Raw genomic sequence first — 21,279 nt, 5'->3', positions numbered from 1 at the left:
AAGCATTTTATAGTGAATATTAAGCTTTTGTTTTATTTTTTCACACGTGATTATTTTACACGCACTCGTGAACAAACACAAAGCATACCGAGTGAAGCTTTTTTTTTAAGAATTGCATAGTTAATTCTGAACACTAACATATCATAATGTTATGGCATGCAAAAGGCAATAATTACATTTCATTCATAAATCTGCAAAGACTATATAACATCGCTTTCACCCTAATGTACAAAGCGATAAAATCTTCCTCGTATTATATACAACTCCAAATACTGCTTTTAGTTTTAACGATCCATTTTGTTCCTCATATGCTTTCTATGATGGTATCTTGTTCAATCTCATATTCTCTCCGTTTCAAGTTTTGGCTGTCTCCCAGAAACAAAAATGAAATTATTGCCACTGTCGATATACAATGAAATAATCATTGAGGCACAGCAAATGTCAGGCAACGGGCATGTAGAAAATGTAAATCATATTCATCATTGACAATAGCAATAATCAAAATTTTCTTCTTTTCATGCCGATCAACTTCATAAACGACATGATCAATTTACATGGCGGCATGAATATGTTACATTCTGAAGGCAAAATAAGCATCAGGAAAAATATAATTACTAATATAATCATGCAGATATGATAGAATTATGATATCTAGCCTACTAATGCACAACAATGTTGGACGGATGCACTGTTTTTCATATCAATTAAGAGCAAGAAAAATATATGAACTTAGGCTTATAAATATGTAAAAAAAAAAAAAAAAAAAAACCAACGTAGAATACAAATGCAGAAACCCTTCTAGATACAGGAATTTGCATCTGAATTCCTTATAATGCCTTTGACAATATTTAGATTATATACATATGGTGATATTGCATACTGTAATGCTAATTCTTCGGGTTCCCCTACGCAGGTTTCCTACTCTAGGCCTACATATCTTAAATGTAATAACTGATCTAATCAATATAGGGGTGTAATAGTTATTGAAATTTATGAAGTTAATAATATGTGCGTGTAAGACGATCCCTTGATGAAAAACAAATCGAGATGCCTTTATTAAAAACACTTGAGTCCCGATTAAAAAGAAAAAAAAAAGATGATGATGACAATGAACGAATAGATACAATCAAGATAATGGTAGGCATTTAATATATTGGCGACAGAGGGCGCCATACTAGTGGTCACAGTTTAAACCCTTGCACATACACTAACTCCACATAGATTTACTCAGTATTGAGTAGACTGCAAGTAGAACTGCAGAGACATGTACTTTTCAAAGCTTATGACAGACGTACTTTGCCCTTTCACGAACGTTAACTGCAGAAATCCGATCTGGGGTTATTTTAAACTCATTTCACGTACAAGGACAAGTTTGAAAAGCAAGCAGACAATCGTCATGGCAACAACATTTTGTCCATAATGAGGTCTATCGAATTCAGAAAATAAAAAGCAACATCTTCACAATGTTAGAGTGATGACGATAAAGCAAATCCGTATGTGCTCTGACGTCAACATGGTAGTTGCCTACTTGCGTCAGTTGCTGTATATTTTTATGCAACATCATTTAAGAGGTAAGAAGATTATCGACAGAGGAAAGATGTTGAACACAATCTCTTAAAAATGGGCATTTCGAAAGCAACGGAAGATAATATACACATACGTTCGGCACAGAAACCGAGACATGTCACGCTCAGAAACGTGTTGAAGAAACGAAAAAACACAGCTAGCAAAGCACAGTATTGAGAAAATATTGACTGATTCGCTTTCCGAAGGAGTCAAACGCGTAGCAGTTCTCAAAATCAGCTGAATTCGACCCACGTGTCCATTTGATGCCGGGATATCGCGCCCCGGCTTCACTGGCCGCGGTAACCGGCGAGCTTCGCTGTCGTGGGATAGGTCTTGCGGACACCCATGCACTTTTCCTTGTCGACGTAGAGAGAGTTGTTCTTGACTCCCAGGTCGTGCTCCAGCGTCGTCTTGGTGCGGACGAGCTCTTGCAGCGCGCTCTCTGCGGCGCGCAGACGATTCTGGAGAATGTCGACTGTCTCGTAGATTTCGCCAACTTCGCGTACCAACCTGAAGAATGGAATGAAAGGACAGAAAATGATGAGCTGAAACATAATCAGTCAGTAAAGATTTTTATTCTTATTGGAGGAATCGATGTTGACTATCATTTTGAGAAATGAAAGACATGTTCACATATCAAAATATGAATGCACAATGTTTTATGTCGATATCATCAAATCTGAACCATGAAAAATACAGATGGACAGAGTTAAACACGTTTATAGGTAAGGGCTTGCGAAAAGTGTGGCTCGTTGGATTAATGGACAGACTATAGAAGTCGAGAAATTAATTTGTACAGGTGTTATTCCTACCCCTGTTGTCTGTCCCAAATCACAACAAATCTCATAGCCTGTGGCTGCTTCAAGGAATCCGTGTTTGTTTCCTTGTTCTACCCGATGTCCGCAGGCCAAATGTCATAGTATTTGTAGCAAGGTTTGTGGTTTGGAATGGACAATAAAGCCAGATCAATTGTTCTCTTCATTTTGACAAGTAAAACAAAGGGCCAAGGTTAAGCAGAGACCTACGTATTGTTGTGAGCATTGATGTAGTTGATGCTTAGATAGCTGAACGTGAGGTGATTGAACACGACACGAGAACATGCATGAAATCACAACAATGCTCATAATCACAGAGTTCTCTTCCAGTGGGAGAGGTATCCTAGGGGATTCTGGGATGAACAAAAATGAGGGGAATAACAACAAAAAGATAGTTACAATATCAAACCCCTACCGAAGGAACACAACGGAAAGTTCTGGCATAATGTGTCAATGGACAAAAGTGCATTTGTAACACATTGCCATGGAGTCGACAAGTACTAGTATGGTATCGGAGAGGCGTGGTTAGAGCGTTGCTAGGTGACAAATCCTCTGGAGGCTTACCTGTGCTGTGGCTGATCGCGGCAGAGCTCCACGTTTGGTCTCCTGGTCCTGTTCTCCAGACGGGTCTGAGCCACCTGCATGGGAGCCTCCTTGTCCTTGATGGACTTTCGCAGGAGCTCGATGTTGTTCTCCATCTCGTTGATTTCTTGCAGCACCTACAAGAGGGTAGCAAACAGGAAAAATTTAGAAGACATCCATCGAGTAAAACACCGGTTTTTAAGGTCTTTATGCCACAACAAAATTTAAGATATAACAACGGTTTCAGTGCAGACCTCCAAGTCACCTTATAGAAATACATGTTATATAATAAAATAGTTTGTCTCTTGTATTCAAACACGTAAAATGCTTTGATAATACCGTCATATGCCTCCCAACTGTTGCCATTGTTCAACTGAGACTGCTGATATAAGACACAACTTCTTTTCTTGGTGTATCTCTCTGCAATGAATTTTCCCGTCATTTTACTACAGATGCAATTTGTTTTATGACTGTTACCGAATCAATACAGAGCATTATAGATCCGATTCGTTAAGAAAATATGCAGCCGAAAAAAAAAATACATAATATATATATATATATATGCCGCATGTTCCCTTACCTAATTTCTCTTCCTTTTTTTTTTTCTTTTTTTTTTTTTGAGGGACTGCGGAAAATGACATGATTTTGCTTTTACATCGATCATTAGAAATGGCAGAAACGGAACAAACACTTACTCTGGCCAGATGTGCCTGGATGTTGTTCCTCGCGTCCATAGTCTCGGCGATGCGGCCGCTGAAGGCGACGTTGACGGTGTTGTACTGCGTCCACATCTCATTCGACGTCTCGTGCAGGGAGCCGTCGATGTCGCTGCGCAGGCCCTTGGAGGAATTCCTCTCCCGCTGGGACCGCAGGATGTTGTCGTTGCTGAACTTGGCCCAGCTCTCGGGAATCGTGACGCTGTGTGGACAGAGAGGGCGTGATTATAGCTTTTCTGAATGCTCAATGTTAACAAACTTTAAGATTACAGGGCGCATACTTCTAAAGCTACATAGGTATATACAGACGGTATGTTATAAAAAGGTATAAGCAGTGTAAAGGTTTATTTACAACATAAATCATGAATTACTCTGTCTGACCGGGCTCATCTTTCAAAGCATATATCTTAATGCCATGGTTTTCCTTTTTCCGTTTCTGCAGAAACGCGACATGACGTTTCCCTCTACCGGTAACTTGTTTCGATTCTCATGTCCTCATAAAGTATCTGAAGGCCTTGACTTGTACATTACTAAATCATACCATCGCCATTATCATCTATTTTTGGCAACCTGTTTGTGTGGAATGGATATTGAAATTATATTGAGATGATGGTGTCTTGAGGATTAGGACAGTATCTTGTTCGTTTTGCTCGTCGTTTGATTGGTTTACTTTTAATTTATTTTTGCTATACTTTTCTTAACAATTGTGTACACTTGCGTTGCTGGATGTACTATCATTCAATGTCCATTTCCTATAGACGTTTGCCAGTTATTTCCGTGTTGTTCCGGAATTTATGCTTCATGTGAAAGTCTACCATGTTTACGTGTATTACCCACATTATTTTCGACGGAGTAATGTACAATTGATTGTGATGTGTTACTGTATATTCAACTCCACAATTTCGCTAAAGAACAGGCTATTGATAAAGTGGTATTTACGGGTCAGTTTTGTCCAAACTAAATTTATTTGTTGGATGTAAGAAAAAAGAGAGAGAGATTACCGTATCAAAACTTCAGGGAACACAAAATTGTGTGATTTTTTTTTTTTTTTTTAACAGAAAAATAAACTACTGGCAAAAGAAATGAACGGCTTTCTGTGCTCGTCTCATGGGTTTCCTTGATAATAGTCTGAATATCTTTATATTGTTAAACACTGCAAGTCAGTTATCCAGACAACGTGCAATGCAAAATTGCAACAAACGGAGCCAAAATTTAATTTGCAGTGCGTCCAATTATCTGGTTGATCTGCTGTTCAATGATTGATGGAATTTTGTCATTTGTATGAGAAAAACTCCTGAATGGACCTTTCTACGAACCACCATTTCACTCGACATTTTTAATGAATTGCTCTTTCTCGATGAATTCATTTCAATAGAAATGCCAATTTCCCCCGTTACCGTAGCAATATCAATTGTGCCCGGATGGTAATGAAACTGTTTTGTTATTGAAATTATTGACCATGGATCACTGTCGTAGAAACCCGCAAGCGATTCGGAGCCGGAGAATCGTTTCTGTTCCGGCGGATCAATCTACTCTGTTGCCTAGCAGCTGTCGTCAAGGTTACGCAAAGTTCCGCGCACTGCGTTCTTGCATGAGCCACAAAGATTGCTACTGTAGACAGAGGGACGGAATATTCTTAAAAATCTTTTCCTCACTTGGGCGATTTTATTTGGTTTTCTGGACGGCTCAAATAGAAGTGAATTCCTCTTGAACGCCAGTGTTTGCTTAAGAAGAATGTTAAATTTGCAGAGCCGTGCTAAGGCCCTTCGTAAATAACGCAACCCTAACGTCTCAAGTCTTCTTTTTTCCGAGGCCCTTAGCGGAAAGAAAAATATTTGTCAGAACTCCTGTCTTTCTGAGGTCTTGAAAACTGACAGTGTCTTGAATTCAGAAGCATTCATTTGTGAAGGTCATGGGGAAAAAATGGATCATTGGAGCTTGACAGTATGATTCATGTGGCAATCATATAATGGCAAAAGGTAGAACTTTATAATGTATGGCCAGAAGACTGGTAGACACGGAACGTATGGAAAGAAATCGTCTTCGCCAAAAGTATCGTGTTTTGTTTTGGTTTTTATTGGGGGTTTTTTCAGCTGAAACTTTGTAATATTTCTTTCTATATTGTGTGGCCTTCGTCTTTCTTTCTACCAATAAATATCTACCTCTTTCTCTGTTAAAAATCTGTCTATATATCTATATCTATGTTAATCTCTTTCCTCCTTCATTGCCTTTCTTTCTTATCAATTTATCTACTTCTTTGTATCTATCTATCTATCTATCTATCTATCTATCTATCTATCTATCTATCTATCTATCCATCGATCCATCTATCTATTGATATCTATATATTAATCTCTTTCCTCCTTTGTGTTTATTCAACCTCACACGTTCTAAAATGACCATGGTATGGATTCATTCAAACACACATTTTCCTAATATCCTTAATGTGCAGTGAGATGCCGTTACTAGAAACACTTAAAACATTTCAGTCGGTGACGATCCAGATGGCATGGTGTCGATTTGTCCCTAAGCAAGTGACAGTCATGCCACTCCTTGCATGACAAAAGCTCGTAATCGATCGTCTGTGCAAATGCACTATCATCCCTTCTAAGACATTTTTACAATGCTACATTCCCTCAATTTGTGTTATTGGAAGAGCGTGCAGCCGGCTTCACTAACAGTCACTTCTGCAGTCAACAAAGGGATCGGTACATTTGTCCTGTATCGCACCGGTCGATACACAACGCGAAATCGATCGATAGAGAGTAGGTAAGGTGGCTAAACTACCTGTGCCGGCAGGTAGCGGGAACACACGTAACTATGGCAGTTGCTATGGACACCGCGTCCGCCGTCAGTCGACGTATGCCGTGCTCTATAATGTGTAACGTACTGTAAGCCTTTCAAAATCCCCTTACTTTTTCTGCGGTGTATATTCTATCACTTTAATTACACCTACAATAGAAACAGGATACTGTGTTGTATTACATGAGAGTTTTGTTACATGATTTCGTGAAAGTGTGACTTTTGCGAAGCAGTTAATTTGGGGTAATTTGCAGTCAACAACTTCATTTGTATATATATATTTTTTTTTTGACAATGTCGTATATGTCTTTTAATTGTAAAATGAACAATTTCAGCTATTGAGCTGCATGTTCTTTTTATTGTCAATAAACCCATATTGAATTGAATTGAATTGAATAATTTTGTAGTGAAATTTCCGTGGTTTGCCTCTCTCCTTCCCACATAATGTATCTCGATTTGAGCATGAGCCAACACGCTTTGAAATACTTCTTTAAAGTAAATCACGAGGGAGGAGGTTGAACCACGTGTCGTTCCACTCGTTTGATTCGTGGTTAGTGTTTAAATCTTCTTTGTTTTTGTTGCATTACTTTAATGGGTAAGACTTTCAGATATTGTAATAAAATGTTACGCTTTCAAATGCAATCGCAGAAGAAGAAACATCTATGACAAAAAAAAATCACAAGATTTAGTTATATATATGCCACTTGAGCGATACCCCCCCCCCCCATCATCATGTAACAACTGATATTGTTTTCTTAATTTTTGTGTTGCTGTTGTTTCCTGCAACAAATATCACAGATCAACATGAATCCAACCTACCAGAAAAAAAAAAGTTTCAGAAAACGAAAAAAAAAATGATGTAATGATACTTACGTCTGGTCGACGCCCTCAACGCCGCGGAAGAAGCCGAGACCCTGAGAGGTATTGGCCAGCTGGTGACACCTGTTATCGATGGCCAGTGCGCGGAACTTGTCCGTCAGATCCTTCTCCAGTTCGTGCTGGGCAGCTCGGTCCATGCTGGAATATCATCGAAAACGATAATAATATTACTCACTAATTATACATTCATACCAGCATGATAAAAATTCCTGTTTATCTCATGTCTCACGGATGTATAAGTAATCTAGAGTCAAGCATACAGACCTTTACACCTACATACTCTGAAGCAGGTATATACTTTCTTATGATAATTGTCATTGAAAGGTTGTTGAAGCAGCAGCAAATAAAACATCGAAAACAAAACATTATACGGAAAAAAGTAAAGGCTTTCCTGAAAGTGCAATTTCTTACTATATAGTTAGAGATAATTTGAATATATATTCAAATTATCTCTAACAGACAAAGAAAAAAAAAGGAAAACACATTGGTACAAGCTATACGTAGAAATTGGACATCCAAATTCTTGATTGTTTCATTTCCACATTGTAGTCTCACATGAATTCGGCATGTAGTGATATTGGTCGCTCGACACGCGCAAAATAAGAAGTTGTCATAACTTTCAACCCTCCCATTCCTTCGTACAAAAAACAAAGCCAAAAAATATGTTAAATCAAGTTTTTGGTCTAAAATTTAACATCTATAGTCCCTTTCACCGTCAAAGTTATCGTTGGTAGACAATTTATATGACAATGCAATAATAATTTAATGTCAAAGATGCAACCTAAACTGTACTGTGATCTTATTCCAGACAGTTTCAGTGCATGTACAGTAGATTCGAGATCTATCGAACACCTTTTTTCGGGGTAGTCGACCTCAGTTTCCAGACCTAATGCAATGAATCTTCTCTTTTATAATTCTCTCTCTTCTCTTGGTTCCGCACTGAAATCATCCGGCAGCATGAAACATTAAAAGACGCTGGTTACTTAACTGTAACCAACAAAGTGTAGGCTGCTCCGATTTTAACTTTGGCGGTGTAAAATGTCTGGCCAAACAAGCGCGCATGTCAGGGTCGTTAATGAGCACGACATCTAAACGAAATCAAAGCCAGACAACGATAGCAACATTTATAAACATGATGAATACGTTTATGAGCTCGCTTAAAGAAAACGAGGATAATGTTTTGTAAAGGGAGCACCCAACACGCGTTACCCGAGAGAAGATTTTAAAACATCGACGGCTCATATAGCTCGGTCGGTAAACTGTGCATTCGTCAAGGGTCAAAGGTCAAGATTTCGGCATCTCTCGTTCCTCTAAAAATAAAACAGGTGTCTGTTCTGTCACCATGCGACACCTACAGCGATGAACTTGGGACACAAGCGTTCATGTATAGGAGGCTGAGTGAGCGGCAGCGCCAATATACATTAAACAACATTATTCTACATTTGCTTTCTAATTGGTTTACTGCTATAGTCCTTATTTACGTGTGCCCGAGCGATGACGATTTTTTTTCGAGGTCGTCGTGGTTGTGAACTGACAAAAGATAGCGTGACCAGTGTCGCCATAGCGAATCACTTAAGTGGTCATTTGTCCGTCGTTTCATTCGCCACTTGACAACACAGAGAGATATATTTCAACATTTCAAAATCTCGGAGTGGAGTTTGGATTTTAGGAGCAAACAGCAAAAGGGTTTCATTATATGCGCACGTTCCTCTTTTGTCAGAGTGGAATTTGTACCCAAACAAACTTCATCTTTTGACCCAAGTGTTTGCTCGGGCGAAAAGGCTTGTTTGATTACGGCCACGCACGAGTGTTCGATTTACTGCCCGCGATATTTAGTGAGTTTTGATTCCTTCGTTGTCAGGGGGCATGACTACCAGTTTTGTCTCTTCCTCTGGTATACATCTTTCTCATTATTCAGTCAATGCCAGTCAATGTTGTTGCTAGGGCAACAAAGAGTGTCTCAAGGGTCTCGAATTCAAGGCAACGGTCAACATCCGATTCATGAATAAAGTAGGAATGGTTAGCAATAAATGTTTCATTAGACATCTCAACTTCCTTTTGAATTTGTCCGCTATCTCATCTAGACCAGGATTGAAGCGGAAAATGCAAGCTACCAAATGTACTTTGCAATTGGGAAACATCACAAATGTTGTGAGCATATTATTTCCAATTAATTTCACGAAAATATATGACCACTCCATATCTTCCGTAGGTCAATGTGTATATTGGTGCTTGATGCGATCAAAGTTCGGAATAATTCTTCTTTCAATATAATTATTATGATACCAAACAACTGCTGGCAATTGTCGCCATGACGACGGGAGTATTGAAACTTGGTCAGTACACAGGTTGAGAGAAATAAACCCACGCCACTGCAAGCAAACAAATACAAAGTCAAACATGATTTACAATTTACCCTATTTGTTCAATTGTTAATGAGAGGATGTTTACCAAAGAGTCATAAATTTATCTTGTTATCTTCCGAATCGCTCATCTGGTCCAGCGCCTTAACAAACTTGGAGTGGACTAAAAGCAATATCTCACATGAAAGATTAATCTTATTTGACTGATATTCTTCTTTTTTTTTTCCTTTCGTTCTCTTGCCCTCGTATTATCATTTCTCGTCTCTGCACCTTGTTTTGCAGAATTTCTGCTCGTCTTGTCAATGTATTTCACTTTATTTTCGCTCTTTCATTTCACTGTCCCCAATCTAGGATATCACTGGTTTTGGAATACTAACCTACGTGCTTAAAGGGTCTTAAATCTGTTAAGTCGTTGACAATTCTTGAGTATTATTACCTGGACATCATAAAACTCTTGTTTACCACAGCGCGTCAGCGCGTCCGTCACGGGTCTATAGTTCTTATTACGAAGCATGAACCAGGGAGGTGATCTCACCTCCCTGCATGAACCAAGAAGAGGTACGGCCTGAACGAAAACTGGGGGGGGGGGGGGGGGGGAGTCGGAGGAACCTCTCCGGAAACCCGGACGTTGTCGTCTTTCCATTCATTCTCTGTGACTTTCTGAACGCAGCATGTGTGACAGAGACAAGAGCTTTATGGTGTGCTGACGTCAGCTCCCAAGCAACTGGTCAATGCATTGAATCACTTCCCTCCTTTATTCGCTATGAATTATCGAGATACGACATACAGTGTCGAAATTCTTATCCTGTGACACATAGCATATCTTACTGTACAAGGTGTAAGAAAAGAGATATAGGAATTTTAAGGAAGACATGGTAAAAAAACTGTCCGATCACTGTTTTGTATTCAGTCTCTATTCCAAACCCCAACGGACTGACAATCGTTAACGCCTGAAACATGCTATTTCACCGCCGTATGTGTCGTACTCTTGTACACGCCTCTTTGGTATTTCTACGGGGATCTTGAGAGCCAGTGTTCTGCTTTATACTGTTCTAGTGCTGTAAATGAAGGCATGGACTCTCGGAAAGAAATACACTAGCTAAAACGAATGATGACCCTCAAGCATAGACAAAAGTTATCTTGTCTTGTGGAGCGTTTTGTAACGAATATAAACAGGGAAAACAGCGCGTTCACTCCATTCATGTCTGCATGCGTTCGAATGCTGCGATTTCCTCGCCGCTGGCTGAAATCTGGTCACAATGTGTCGCCATGTTTGCCTAAAATGTCGGCAGGTGGGCGCAAACACCTGCTAATCAAACTTTCATGAATGTGCAATTATCGTCTGGGTGTGGTTGCCATGGCGACGGTCTACGGCATAAGAGTCGTAGCCATACCAGACAAGCCTGCCTTATTTTGTAGTCACCGTACACAACGCCGAAGGGGGGTTTTAACATTGGATGATGAAACATACATGACGACTGGTCACGTTTGTTAAGACTACTGGGAAACAAGTGACGAGGTCCTGAGGACTTTTCTGTCGCTGCTATAACTTATTATTTCTCACTGATATTTAGACCAGAAAAAAAAAAGAACATTTCCTGCGAAGATTTCCATGTTGATTCCATCAAAGATAGCGGCATTGTACTGATCGATATTGTTCCTTGTAGTCTAACTCTAAAACTTATGAACGGTGAAGATAATAACTCTTTTTGGAAGAGATCAAAAGATCATCCGATGATCCTTACCTAAGCTGTGTGTTGGCACGATCAATCATCTTCTTCAGGTGAGCCTGGCATTTCTGGATTGTGTTCACTTCCTGTGAATGCAAAAAAAAAGTCATTACGAAATGCAACATATTTAGTAAGAGAAAAGAAAACTAGAAACGGGCTGAAAATTACATGATTGAGAGATTTCAAAATAAGGAGACTACAACTTAGTCCAACCTGAATAAGACAGAAAGAAAATGGCTAAGATTTTATACACGAAAACGTCAGGTTGTTTGCCTTTTGCAAATGATAATTAGATGATTGATAATGTTTCTTACATGTAAAGAAATGCAATTCCCATGAAACCTGTTTCGAATGTATTTCTCCTCTTTTCTCGTTCATCTGAAATCGGGTTTCTCTTTAAAATACAAATATACCTTTTACATTCTATATTAGACTAAAACAGAGCTATACCCCCCCCCCCCCCCAAAAAAAAAAACAACAAACAAACAAACAAACAAACAAACACCAATAACCTCAAATAACATTTTCTTCAAATCGTAACTGAGATTATATACAGACATGCATGAATGATACATTCTTATTAAGATGAGGCATTTCTATATGGGATGTGTTTGTTGAGTCTACTCTTGCACTTTGTAATACCAAAGTGCAAATTTACAAAGGCAATGATTAAATGTTGAAAAGATCATACATTATCAATCATTGTAAACACGTTGATGACTAGATGTGATTCATCTGTTCATTTGAATAAAACGAATTATTGATTATTTTCCTTCTAATATCAAAGCATGATATTAAGCAAAGAGAATGTTACTGTACTCTTGAAACCTTTCTCATTGGTTTTGGCGTTTTCGTTTACTTTGTTTTTCAAAACCTTGAAGAGGGATTTGTCGGGATATTAAACTGAATAGATCCATGAGTATGTCATATCAGCTGATTTTTTGTACCTTTGTCACATGTTACTACTTTAACCATTCTCTGAAGTCGTACACATATTTTTCTTCACCAAGATTTGACTTAGTCTGATCTCAAGTTTGAAATTCACCAATTTGAGATTTGTCCGTTCAGCGTGCATTGATGATGACATGATTTTGCTCCCTAAATCGTTTTTGATATCTGCGCTTTTGAAATCATAATTTAACCAGATGGTATACAAAATCAATTTACAATGAAACCCTACATCGTCTAAATTAGTTTTGATATGATGCGATAAGTACAGGTAACTTGGCTCGCGTTCATGTTAATCTACCGCGACCATCGCTCCACCCTGTTCATACGACACCGGCCCAACAGTGCTCCTCGAATTTTATGAATGAAACGCGACGTCACCCGCGGACTCGCCAATGAGAGTTGTCTTTCCGCCTTGCACATGTAAGCCGACTTGACAACAAAAACATTATCCCTATCGATTTTTGTGTTTGGGAGTGAGAGACAATTCACCCATGACACGCTGTCCATTGTTATTGATACCATGGATGCACAATAGCCACTCCCATTGGGGCATTGTCATCACCATGGCGACCGTCATGCGCATTTAGGTCAGCGCGAATCTTCAACTGGTAGCAGACGACACGGAGTGCAATAGTTATTTCATAAAGCCGTCCTATGTTTTCTTTTCTCTTTTATGAAATTTATTTTATTTGGGCGCTTTACAAAAATTGAACGGCATCTAATAAGAGAAAAACAAACATGAATTGAAACTATGTATGTTGATACCGTCAACAAAGAATGATCCAAAAAAAAATATCAAAGGAGCGAATGTACAATGTAGTCTTGAAATTATGTTTTTACAAAGTCCTTTGTTTCCATGGTACACTGAATCAAATAAAATCATAACAAGACATAATATGACAAAAGTGCTAAGTGATCTGTCTTCGCGATCTCTCTTTTTTCCACTCTACGGATAGGATAAGAATCCTCAACTGAGGTACACTAGCTAATTTTCTTTCGTTCTGTGGCATAAAAATAGTTTTTCAAGTGGGGCAGTGGAGTTAAAGCTGTTGACAGGATGGCGTTTAGAACGGCGGTAATGCCTGGAGTGTTTTTCGTGAGCTGAAAGGTACACCGGTCAACAAAGAAACCCATCTTGAGCGTCTCAAGTGGGATTCAGCGAGATGAGTTTTCCCTGCACTACCCAGGTTTCCTTTTCTGCCTTTTTCTACCAACAAGATTTGATAAACAGCACGTGCCTGTGTGGATAGTCGGAAATGTACAAGGGGAATGGAAAGGCAGTCAGTTCTTTCTTCTCTTCTCTTGTAGAATATGCCAAAATGAGATTCTCAATAAATTACTAAGCGTTGTCGTTGTTGTTGTTGTTGTTGTTATGGTTTATCCAATTGCGATGTTCACGATAGTCTTTAAGAGGTGATTTGACGGATCGTACTCTATGTGTACATGTATGTTAGGGTCTCATTGAGGGGCTTTAGATGTTGTTTCCGTTGCTGTTGTTGTTGTTGTTGTTGTTGTTGTTGTTGTTGTTGTTGTTGTTGTTGTTGTTGTTGTTGGTTGTATCCAAGAGAGAATAATCATATTTGTTATATTTTCCTCGTTACAAACTACATTGCAGACTACCGAGATAATAGTGAAGGTTAAGACAGGAAGCGCTAAAAGTACTGATTATGTAAAACACACTGATTTTGTAATACAGACAACAGTGAAGTTAGTACTGAAACAAATATCAAAATTGTCTGACTTCATCGCCCTTTTTTTTTTCAATAAGTTCAGACAATGTTCCATTGGTCATTAGCTTTAATGATAAACCAATTGATAAATCTTTGTGAGCCTGTCTAAAACTTCCATTATATGACTTGCCCTGACTTGAGTTTCGCGATTGATCTCTGTAATGCCGATGCGTTCACAAATAATTACCAAATTATCGACTTCAAATGTTTACATTGGCGTTCAAACTTCAAAGTAATGAACTTTTGTTCATAGGATATATCAATCAGTCAATTATATGTGACATTACATTCTTCCGTTATCTTCAGAATTTGTTTTTCTTTGTTTTTGTTTCATAGATTCAACAAACACATGAGTTGTGACAGCGGCAGGTTAACATACATTATACACATTGTAAACGTTAACGTGGTGATGCGTTCAGGAAACGTTAGAATGAAGGAAAATTACGAGTTTCGTAGAAAATTTGGCAAAGTTTTTACAGCGAAATTATTATTACCTTGATCAGTTCCTTCTCTACAGCGTCGTTGACGAGGTCGATTCCTTGTCGTTTCTCCCTACTGAAAAGGCATTCCTGAGCGATCTGCAGCGGACCTTCGGTGTTCTTCAGGGCGTTCTCTAACCTCCTCTTCCACTCCGTCACGTCGTTGATCTCCTTGCCCATCTCGTCGAGTTCATGGACGACTTCGGACTTCCAGAAGTTGATGTCGGCGAGGCGGTCGCCGAGGTTCTTGCTGGAATCCTGCTGGGTCTTCACCGTGCGGGCGTCGGTGTCGTGGCAGATTCGGATGTTCTCGTCGCGGAGTCGCTGGGCGGCTCCTCGGGTCATGTCAGAGGTGCGGTAGTTGCTGTTGTTGCTCTTGAACCAGTCGTGAGGGGTGTACTTAGAGAAGAGTGCCGTCCGGGCAGAGGGCATGAGAGGGGGGACCTTCATCATAGTGTCGTCGCGGTACAGGGTGCTGGGGTTGATTTCTGGCGCGCTTCGACTCATTGGCATCGACTTCTGGGCCCCGCGGTAGTAGGTGCTCGCCTTCCACGGTAGGTGGAGAGATTGGCTCACCGTGAAAGGTGGGGCGTAGCTCTTGTAAGAGGCCTGCATGGTACTCTCCAGTGGTGGCAGAAAGGTGTTGCCTGTGCCAATCTTGGGGGCTTGGAAGTAGCTGGAAGTCATGGTTTGTCCACTATATTCCTGCATGGTGCTGGTTTGTGGGGGTTTTGTAAGAACACGCTTCAACTCTGTGATGAAATAGGTACTTGACGGTAACGAGATCAGAAACTGTCCCTCGTGCGAGTGAAACAACTCCAATGAGAAGACAGCGAAGTAAAGTCAGTCAGGTAAACTTCAAACTGTTGTCACAGCAAAATGTTGTCAAAATGATTCGCAGTTAGGACTGGAATATCCACTCTAAAACTTGTCTAAACTGGGCAATACCCCGGCGAAAAGTGGCAGCACTACTCCGCGCGTGTACTCTCCCCGCACGACTGTGGCTTTTATGTTTATAGATACGACGGGGAGCTCGCCGCATGCGATAGTCACGCATGACGGGCCATGGCCTTTGACGGCGTTGCTAAGGACGCCATGTTGGAGCCGGATAGCGGTATCCCGCGCCCCCTACCAGAAGAGTAACAATAGCTTAGATACCGATGACTCGGTCACAAGGCGAGCGACAATACTCTGAATGAAATGTATCCCCCTGATATCAGCGAATCAAATCGACTAGACTTTGAGAGCGGAGCTAGTCTGTAGTTCAGACAGTGTTTGAGTGTACCCGAAAGCATGGCTTAGGGCAAATGACAAACATCACCGATAAAACTTTAGTACATGTACTTCAAGTGCCATCACGTGATGATCATTCAAGGTACATCACATTAATAGATTCTTAGTTTTAATGCAACTTTCTATGAATAATCTAGAGAGTAGACAAGACATTAGAACTTGATTGATGCACATTGTAATGGTTCACTAGATATTTTACACTTTGTTAAAGCGATAAAGAGAGAAAGTGGACCTTTTTTGTTCAAGAACAGTTTGTGGAAATGCCATATTCAGTAACCATATCTATCACTGTAGTGACCATATATTATATGGACCAGGTATGAAAGCATTACAGGTTGAAATATTTGGGATGATATCATAAATACATGAGTGAAACGTTCTTATCTTGTCTCTAAAATATTTATGCCATAAAAACACCTGAATGAATTACCAAAATCATTCCAATTTACCAAAATACTCGCGGTGGAATTTTTGCGGAAAAGACAAAGAAAGGTAGGTATCTGATTTCGCTTTTGTAGTCATTCTGCTTTGTCTTACAATCTAGAAATGTATAGGATCCCCTATGTGTGACAGAGCATTATCGACACTTTTGAAAAAGGAAACTCTAAGTTATCAAATCTACTTCCTTCATGACAATTCATTTCGTTAAGAATGTATCATTTTTAAAGCGCCATGAGCACTGAAAAGTGGACCTGTGCGCTATACAAGTAGCCACTATTATTATTATTATTATTATTATTATTATTATTCACATCAGAGATACCCCCTTCACACACACAAACACACACACACACACACACACACACACACACCAAACACCTGCACAGGCTAGTCTAACTACAATAGTCTAACTACGAGGTCTGAGGCGTAATGTGAGTTAAGTCGTTCTGCTTCAGGCTTCGAGAATCGATTTTGGTCGTCATATCGGACAATGGAGGAAGTCGTTCAAATGTGTTTTGTGTTGTCGGAACACCGCTGGCAAAGCGGATTCATTTTGTTAAGGGAGCATAATTATTTGCTCGATCAGCCAATCCCATTTTGTTGGCAGCAAATGGCCCTAAGAAGGTCGCAGTATGAACTCAATGAACTGTATCATCTTGGGGCAAAATAAAAATGTATAGTCTCTCCGAATCAATACTGCCGAGGAAAACATTACTTAGCACTCATTCTGCCTAAAAACTACCTAGCACTTTCCAACAATGGCAAGATCTGTGAATGCATGCGGTGTTTTACTGATTAATATGCTCGTGTGTATTATTAGACTGCATTTTGTTGCTGGGTACTACCACTGGTTTACATAAAACTTTAATCATATTATAAGAAAGGCAGTTGAGGGGAGAGAATTTCAAACGAATTTCTCATAACCTTGTGATGTAACAAGCACTCCGGAAGCACAGAATGGCATTTAGCGTGGGAATATGAAACAAGTTCTGTCAAATAACAATTGAAAAGCAAAGAAATGTCAAATTACATTAAAAATTTTATCATGGCTTGAGTGGTGAAAACCAGAAAACTCATAGTTATTTCATATCAACATATTCAGTGAAAATCATTACCTCTGTATGAATGAAACACGATTATCCTATCACATAGAACACCGACCGACTCATCGTGATTATGGAGCTTCTTGTTCACATAAGCCATCGTTTGAAAGAGTCGATTTGTTTCATAGAGACCCTACAATGGTTGCAAACTGAAAATATATCGTTATCCTATAATTTCATTGTGGAAAATGGCCGAGAAATAACCCATAACCCATTGTAATGGGGGAGAGGGGAGGCGGTGGTCAGCCCCCCCCCCCCCCCCCTCCTATGTAGCTTACTACAACATGATTACGACAAACCGCAAACGTCGGTCTACAAGCAGACATACATATACACATAGACACCCACGTATACATTAATGAAACGCATGCGGTATGCCATTTACATAAATTATATTTCAATCACCAGTGCTTTCCGCTGACAAAGAGATGTTCTCCTATAACCTCACTGGTATCGAAGGTACTTGTATACGACTATCTTATATCAATTCATCTAGTTCAAAGGGATCGTATAGTTTTGGTTGAGACCTAATTTCAGGTTTCTAACATTTTTTGCTGAGATAAATGAGAAACCTTTTATAAAATATAAAAGAGCATGTAATTCCACGAGGAATTCAACGTTTATTTGATGAAAATTGGTTTTGAAATGGCTGAGATATCTAAAACAGAGCAATTCTAATAAAGTGTGGGACCCACATTTTATTACGATCGCTTTGTTTTACTTTGTTTTTGGATGTTTCAGTCATGCCAGACCCGATTTTCATCAAATAAACTTCGAATTCCTCTTAAAATGGTATGCTCTGAACTATTTCATATGTGTTTTCTTGGTATCTCATTTCCACCAATACTGTACTATCCCTTTAAGCCGTAGATGGAGTTCATTTTAGTGTATAGTGCCGTGCCAGTGAATTCTAATCCTGTTACGTCTATCCAGTGACAGGCATATAAATCACCGTGAACTTGTCACCATTTTTTTTTAAAGTGGCAACTCTCATTTCTAATTCACTCTAGTGCCTGTCGTAAGTTGAAGGATCTTAGCAAAAGTCTCTGCAGTCGTATCATCTGACAACCCTTAAACGTTGACATCCAGTCAGCAGTTAACCAGATCAATCCAGAAAATTTGTTCTAAAAGTAAGACTTTTTATAGCTCTTACTTTATTCCACTGCTGTTAACGATCTGACAATTTGAAAGTCATCGTTTTGTTTGCTTTCATTTGTTTGTTTTTTCTCTTTTTGTTTTGTTTTATGAACATTTGGTGATACCTCGTAAAAAGTTGATATTAATGAAGCACTTTGAGTCTGTACAGAAAAGGCGCTATATAAATAATTGTTATTATTCTCCCATTGAGCATGAAGTCTTACGTCCATAAGAACTTTATATAAAACATTGGCCCATGGTTTGTCTGTTTTTTATGAAATAAAATGCATTATTTGTTGTTGTTATTATTATATATTAAACGGCTATTTTATCAATTTCAAGCTAAAAACAAACATTAATGAACATTAATGTTTGATAATTTTTTTAATAAAAAAAAGACCTAACTATAGTCGCGTACCTTTCATTCATTTTCAGCGATGTTGACAAGAGCATCGTTTACATAGATCCATTTCCAGCATATTTCATCCCCTCGCCTACGTGAGCATCGCGCGCCGATCGTATAACCAAAAAATGATGCGCCCTGGCGTCATAATGGGAACCCAGCCACATGTCACGCAGCACCAATTACCTAATGAAACTGTCGATCCGCCAGATGCGTCTCGCCGCTTCGTTGTTGCCATGGCAACTGCGTTGGAAGAGATTTATATTCTATTTTCATTGGTAAACGTTTGTGTGTTTTAAGAGATATAAATGTTTATTACTTCTTTATCGAGGTAAATGATCCCATAAACATAAGAATATAGTCTTACCAGACGTTTATATTACGCTCGCATGCAAATAACACCGAAGGATACTCACAATATGCCTCATCAGAAGTATAACGGACGTGAGACAGGGTAATACTAATGAAAAAAAAAAAAGAAGTTTTAAAACCATGCCGTCATGGACAGTCTGTCGGTTTTGAAGATCCAGATTTGCCGATGGTCCATCCGCAAGCTTTAGTTTGGGGGGGGGGGTAAATTTTCCCAGCCACGATTACTCTTTTGAGAAACAGATACAATTAGAATATTGTTGTTGAAGTGTCCGTCAAGTTTGCTATAAATGCTTACACTTTGATCATTAATTAATATAACATCATTGGTTAGGTCATGTCGCGCAGGTGTTGTTTTACAATTAAGGCATTAGCGTTTGCTGTTTGTGTTGAAAGACATAATAACGCTATCTATTACTAGTATGTGTGAATATGTATCTATCAAAGTTCTTGATTATGTGTACGAGTATTTGCATTGTGTTCACATGTGAGTATCCATGTCAACAACTTATTTTCGGGTTTGACTGCTTTTCTGTTCGTTTTAGGATCTGAAATATGCAAAACCCCCGAAGTCATTGAACAAAATCAATCAGGATGCACCAGCTCCGGAGATTGCGTTGCCTAGTGATAGAAATTGCATAATGAATAATAAATCAACCACCCTTCTATAGCTGGATGTTTTCCGCTTTTCATTAGGACACAGTATTGTGCGTGTGATGACCTTGGCAATGGCACAGTGCCGTTGCTAACTCTGAAATTAATTGCTCACAAGATCTCCACGTAGCCTACAGTCAAGACGATAAGTATAATGTTCGTTTCATTCACGGGCAGAGGAGGTTGGTTTAGAAAACCGGAGAATACACAATTGCTGAAATACACGACATAATGTGTTGTGTTTTGATCAGAAAAGATGAATTTTATGGCTAAAAATAATGTCTCGCCATATATGCTCAAAACCACTAAAACTTTGTGCGACACAAATGTCTTTTCTTAAACCTAATTGGTGTTGTCTTGCAATATGTATCGACACAATCCGTATACCCTCTACCCAAACTAATGTATCTCAATGTTAAGCTATACATATACACTATTTTTGCACAATCATAATGAACATTTTGGAACTGGTAATAGAATATATATATTGCTGTAAATCCGTATGATATGATATTGCTATAATTATTAGATCCTTATAATGTAGGACCCTGCAATATAATTTGGGTTAAAATTATCACGGAAAGCAGGAAAGGGCAAGACGCTAAAAATTACGTGTTCATTATTGTCATACTAACCTCCTTACGATGTGTAATATGAATGTGTCCAAGTGCTCTGGCTGTAAGTGATCTGAATATTTTAATATTTGAAGGGTTTCCGGGTTTCCCGAAGGGTCAAGGACCCACTGGTACTGCAAGAGGCAGGCGCATAAAAGGCGTCAACTGTCGACCAGCTCCGAGGCAGTAAGGGAGCATAGACTGTCGACCGGACTTCATTCCTGGATGCTGAGGAGACACCGCTAAGACGTCCGTCGGGAGAGCGACCACGCGAACGGCAATCGCGAAGAGTTGCTACGACAGACCACGCGACAGTCCATCCCAGCACCATCGTAACGGGGCCCCGTCGTCGACCGACATCGTCATCGACTGACATTGTCACCGTCGTACGTCATCGTCATACGTCGTCTTCATAAGCCATCGTCAAACAACTTACATCCGTGACAGCGAGTTGCATAATCGAGGTGAAATAAGTCCAATTTAAGTTAAACATAATAAAGTCCTAAGAGCCAGAAAGCCACTGAATAGAAAGAATTTTATGTTCGTTTTTTCCTTTTTATAATTTGCTGTAAAACCAATAGTCAGTTATAGACAATTAAAATATTTGAGTTAACTGAATGCACATTGTTTCCTCCGTTTCATCTTGTATGAG

The 21,279-nt window shown here is 39.3% G+C and overlaps 1 protein-coding gene across 1 annotated transcript; it reads right to left on the bottom strand.

Annotated features, from left to right (window-relative positions):
* Window positions 1–775: 775 nt before the first annotated feature.
* Window positions 776–15,324, bottom strand: LOC140231945 (tektin-3-like). The gene is made up of 6 exons (XM_072312092.1): window positions 14,629–15,324; window positions 11,469–11,539; window positions 7,355–7,498; window positions 3,659–3,881; window positions 2,946–3,100; window positions 776–2,076 (listed from the first exon to the last, which is right to left on the bottom strand). The coding sequence occupies exons 1-6, from the start codon at window positions 15,322–15,324 to the stop codon at window positions 1,854–1,856; spliced, it is 1,512 nt and encodes a 503-aa protein (XP_072168193.1). The 3' UTR covers window positions 776–1,853.
* Window positions 15,325–21,279: the final 5,955 nt, after the last annotated feature.

The sequence above is a fragment of the Diadema setosum genome, chromosome 8 (assembly GCF_964275005.1).
Source record: "Diadema setosum chromosome 8, eeDiaSeto1, whole genome shotgun sequence".
NCBI classification, from domain to species: domain Eukaryota; kingdom Metazoa; phylum Echinodermata; class Echinoidea; order Diadematoida; family Diadematidae; genus Diadema; species Diadema setosum.
This window is presented reverse-complemented; position numbering and strand designations above follow the sequence as displayed.

What these genes read in the sequence shown, in the direction of transcription:
- LOC140231945 (XM_072312092.1), bottom strand. Translation starts at nt 15,324, where the DNA reads ATGCAGGAATATAGTGGACAAACCATGACTTCCAGCTACTTCCAAGCC. An exon ending in TAGAGAAGGAACTGATCAAG is followed by an intron (nt 11,540 to 14,628) that starts GTAATAATAATT and finishes TTGCATTCACAG; the next exon opens with GAAGTGAACACAATCCAGAA. An exon ending in CGCGATCAGCCACAGCACAG is followed by an intron (nt 2,077 to 2,945) that starts GTAAGCCTCCAG and finishes TCCATTCTTCAG; the next exon opens with GTTGGTACGCGAAGTTGGCG.